The 4,819-nt window shown below is 34.0% G+C and overlaps 1 protein-coding gene across 2 annotated transcripts; it reads left to right on the top strand.

Moving 5' to 3' along the window:
- The first annotated feature begins 569 nt into the window (after positions 1–569).
- On the top strand, positions 570–3,825 carry LOC127083554 (ETHYLENE INSENSITIVE 3-like 1 protein). 2 transcript variants are annotated; one of them, XM_051023866.1, is made up of 2 exons: positions 570–750; positions 1,544–3,825. In XM_051023866.1, exon 2 carries the CDS (start codon positions 1,575–1,577, stop codon positions 3,486–3,488), a length of 1,914 nt encoding a protein of 637 aa, XP_050879823.1. In that variant the 5' UTR covers positions 570–750; positions 1,544–1,574; the 3' UTR covers positions 3,489–3,825. The 2 variants fall into 2 exon arrangements, with proteins under 2 accessions (XP_050879823.1, XP_050879822.1); XM_051023865.1 differs by having other exon boundaries at positions 571–750; positions 1,435–3,825.
- The last annotated feature ends 994 nt before the right edge of the window (positions 3,826–4,819 follow it).

Genomic DNA, 4,819 nt, shown 5'->3' with positions numbered 1-4,819 from the left:
CACTTTTAACACCTATCATTTAATTAATTAATTTTATTAATTATAATTACAGCTGTCATATTAAATTATATAATTTTAATTAACGTAGTTAAATTTATACAAATATTATAGAATTTTTTATAAAAAATCAGAAAAAGTAATTTATAATAAAATATAGAAAATATTAATAAAATTATTTAAATTGAAAAATGACCAAATATAAAAAATTGACCATAACATTAATAAAATGATAATCAGACTTATTTTCTTTTAAATATTAATATTCTATTAAAATTTTTGACTTTTTAAAAATAATTAAATTATAAAAATAGTAAAAACTTGAAAATAAAAAAATATTACGCTTATTTTTAGTATATACCTATATATATAGTATCACTAATAATTTATTTATTAACAATTTTCTACTTATACTATAAATGAAAAATTGAATTTAAACAAATTATATTTTTATTAAAAAAACAAATGGATTAATATAATATTAAGACAAAAGTTGTATAAATATCGTATATTGTAACCCAAATTACATAAAATATCTCTCTAATTGCTTTTTCTCTCCTCAAAAATGGGTTTACCCCACCAATAACCCACCATCTTCACATTCACCTAGGACCGCCCCCACTTTCTTAATGCAATAAAATCGAGATAATGTTCAAACTCTAAAGTCCCTTTTCATTTTCTCTCTCTTCTCTTTCTGTTTCTTCTTCTGCTTCATTTGACTTGTAGCCACCATAGAAGAAACTGAATCATCGAGTAAGATTCTATCTTTTTTTTTATTTTAAATTTTAATATTTTTTTACTTACCCTTCGAACTCTTTATGTTTTTGTTGTTATGGTTAGTGATGTTTTTCATTTTCATTACTTATTGATATATACTGAAGTTTCTTTCCTTATTTGTTTATACTGTTTTTTATTTTTTTAATTTTCTCGTAACTTGCTTAAGTTGTTGTCGTTATTGGATTGATGATTTTCCTCATCAATTTTTCTTACGTTTCTGTTTTATGATTACTATGTTTTTTTTTTTCCGGTTTACTTATGTTGTTTGTACTTTGATATTTTGATTCCTGGTGAATTCGATCACAATATGATTGATGATTGAATTCAACTAGGAATCTAACACAGACAATTCGGATTATTCTGATCTATTTTTTATATATAAATAAGCGGGAAGTTTCATAATTTTTTTTTCATTAAAAGTTGCTAATTCATTTTTATTCAGAATTTGAGATTTTTTTTCTTCTTTTTTGTATTGGTTTTTTTAAGCTTTGTTGGATTCGAAGGAAATTTTTTATCTAATTTTCGTAATTTGAGTTTGGTGAAAATCTTGAAGATATTAGTGTATATTTTTTCTGATCTAGAATTTTTTTTATTTAATTTTCTGGAAACATTTGATTTTTGTACTATGTTAATTTTTCTCTGTTTTATTGCTGTTTGCAGGTTTATAAATGTCATCCAATTTACAGAATTTGTTGACTTGAATTGGTGAACAGTGGTAGTTGGTCAAATTTGTAGGTTGAATCTGTTTTTTCTTCTTCTGGTTATTTAGGTTATCTTTTGGAGATATTTTTGGCTAAAAAATGATGATGATGTACGATGAGATGGGTTTATCCGGTGATATGGATGTGTTTTCTGGTCCCCTTGCCGAGGGGGATGTTTCGGCCCGGCAAACTGAACCTGGGGTGATGATTGGCGAAGATTACAGTGATGATGAAATGGATATTGATGAACTTGAGAAGAGGATGTGGAAGTACAAAATGCTTCACAAGCGGTTAAAGGATAAGGAACAAAGCAAGCCGAGGGAAGGATTCGATGCGGCGAAGCAGAGGCAATCCCAAGAACAGGCAAGGAGGAAGAAGATGTCGAGGGCTCAAGACGGAATCTTGAAGTACATGCTGAAAATGATGGAGGTTTGTAAGGCTCAAGGGTTTGTTTACGGGATAATTCCCGAGAAAGGGAAGCCTGTGACTGGGGCATCGGATAATCTCCGGGAGTGGTGGAAAGATAAGGTTAGGTTCGATCGGAATGGTCCTGCTGCGATATCGAAGTACCAAGCGGATAATGCGATTCCGGGGAACAACGATGGGAGTAATTCAATCGGTCCAACCCCTCATACCTTGCAAGAGCTGCAGGACACAACTTTGGGTTCTCTGTTATCAGCACTGATGCAACACTGTGATCCCCCTCAGAGGCGGTTTCCGTTGGAGAAGGGTGTTTCTCCTCCATGGTGGCCAACCGGGAACGAAGAGTGGTGGCCCCATATCGGTTTACCGAAAGATCAAGGTCCTCCGCCTTACAAGAAGCCTCATGATCTGAAGAAGGCATGGAAGGTTGGAGTCTTGACTGCGGTTATCAAGCACATGTCTCCCGACATTGCCAAAATTCGCAAGCTTGTGAGACAGTCCAAATGCCTTCAAGACAAAATGACGGCTAAGGAAAGCGCAACCTGGCTTGCAATTGTCAATCAAGAGGAGGCATTAGCGCGAGAGATTTATCCTGATTATGTTCCCCCGTTTACCGCATCTGGTGGAAGCGGGTCTTTTTCGGCCAATGATGGAAATGAGTACGATGTCGATGGGGGAGAAGACGAGCCAAATTTTGACATCGAGGAACGGAAACCTGAGAGTCTTCTTCTTCCATCCAACATCGGGATGATGGAGAGAATGAGGGGCATAAGACTGCCAATTCAGCCGCCTTCTTTCGCAATGAAGGGAGAAGCGGTAACAAACATGGATTTCATGCGGAAGCGAAAGATCTCTGGTGACTTTAACATGATGATGGATCCGAAGATTTTCACTTGCGAGCACCCTCCCTGTCCTTACAGCGAACTTCGTCTCGGTTTTCAGGACAGAACTTCTAGGGACAATCATCAATTGTGTTGTCCATATAGAGCCAATTTATCAGATTATGGTGGTCCAAGTTTTCATGCTAACGAGGTTAAGCCAGTCATATTCCCTCAGTCCTTTGTTCAACAGAAACCTACGGCTCAGTCTGTTAATATGGTTCCACCTTCAGTTAATCTCACCGGACTCGGAGTTTCAGAAGACGGTGAGAAAAATATCGGCGACCTTATGACAGTCTATGATTCCGATGTTCATCAAAGCAACCGGAACACTAACAATCGCGTGGCTGCTTCTTCCGCGGAGAATCACAACTTACCGCATCCTAGCAGCATTCAGCAGCAGCAGCAGAATTTCTACCGCGGTCAAGGATTGGTGATGGAAAGAACCAACATATCGAATAATAACCATCATCCCATGTTTGCAAGAGACGAAGGTCAATTTGACCGGTTCAGAGCTTTGAATTCTCCCTTCGAGAACAATCACAATCACAATCAGAGTCAGAATCACAACAACAGCAGCAACAACAATTTCCAGTTTATGTTTGGGTCCCCCCACTGTGATCTGTCATCCTTTGATTTTAAAGAGGACAGTCATGGAGTAGGCATGGATCCTCTGCAGAAACAGCAAGATATTTCAATATGGTACCAGTGAAATTGACAACTGGAATCTAGAATGCTGTTTTTATTTTCTTTCAAAAGTTTGGTTTGGCCACCCATATCAGAATCATGTGAAGTTTCCCTTAGGGCCAAAAAGGTGTTACTGCAATTTTCTTCACATGTAATTTTCTAGGCCTAGAAAATCTAGATTTTTATTTTTATGCTTGTTGTTAGCTATGATATGGGGTTATAATAATAATAATAAAAAAAAGCTTGTTTGTTCTTTCGTCCTATAATAATGTAGACCTATGGTTTTGTTTTGTTTTTACCTAAGATTATTGAATGTTTAATGTAAGACTTGTGATATAAATAAAATTTAAAAAATTTGGTTATACCATGTATGGTAAATGGAAGTGTTTGTCCTTTTATTATTTTTCTCATGCTTATCCTATTCCCATGTGAAATGGGACCCTAAGTTTGGCAGATGCTAAGTTGAATGGCTTTTGGATTACGTGATGAGTTTGTATGCTTATGTGGTGGGGGTCTCTTTTTTGAAGGACACATGATGATTGTTCTAACATCTTTATTGAGTCATTTGTCAATTAATCAATACTACATTAATGTTTTGTTACTTCATCACCATTGAATGTGGCTGTTCATGGGACAATTGAAAGGGTCATATCTTGTGACTCACCAAGTTTCATCGATCAAAACTATTACACCTAGTATTTATCTTTTTAGGTGTTTAGTTTCAACTTTCTACTTTTATAGTTTATGCCATCTATTTTGCATAACACATGCTTTTTCTTTCTTAGCTTTAGATGCTTTTTTTTATAACTAGTATTATAAAATGTGTTGTGGATTAATAGCACGTGTTAAAATATAAGTCATTGTTTTGATTGAAACATATCATTACCATCTCATCCAATATTCATGAGTTTATTGTTTATAATTTTTTTAGTGTGTTTATTTTAAATTACTTACACCATTTTTTATCATTTTTTTTAGTTTGGTGAATAATTAATATATTTGATTTGTTTTATAAATTAAATATATTAATTATTCAATAAATTAAAATTTTTCTTTTTTAATATTAAAGATAAGAGGAGGCATAAAAGTTTATAAAAAAATTCTCCTAGATAGCAAGACCATTGTGCGATCTAGCAGGCTAAGATATAGATGGAACATAGTGACAGTATGATTTGTTTCGTAGCACTTTATGAAAAGGTTGTAGATAGGCTGTTTGTTCATTGTGTCTGTCTCTGCATGAGCTTGAATGGTTGGCTTTGTTTGTTTTTTAATGTATGCTTTTGTGTTTTTGGAGAATGATATATAAATTTTTTATTATGCTTTATTAAAAAAAAGTTGTTATTCAGGATCAAGCAT

This window comes from Lathyrus oleraceus, chromosome 5 (assembly GCF_024323335.1).
Source record: "Lathyrus oleraceus cultivar Zhongwan6 chromosome 5, CAAS_Psat_ZW6_1.0, whole genome shotgun sequence".
NCBI lineage: Eukaryota > Viridiplantae > Streptophyta > Magnoliopsida > Fabales > Fabaceae > Lathyrus > Lathyrus oleraceus.
The sequence above is the reverse complement of the archived record's forward strand: the minus strand, read 5'-3'. Positions and strand labels throughout refer to the sequence as shown.

Bases quoted from the DNA above. Each gene is read 5' to 3' on its own strand.
- LOC127083554 (XM_051023866.1), top strand. From the start codon at position 1,575: ATGATGATGATGTACGATGAGATGGGTTTATCCGGTGATATGGATGTG.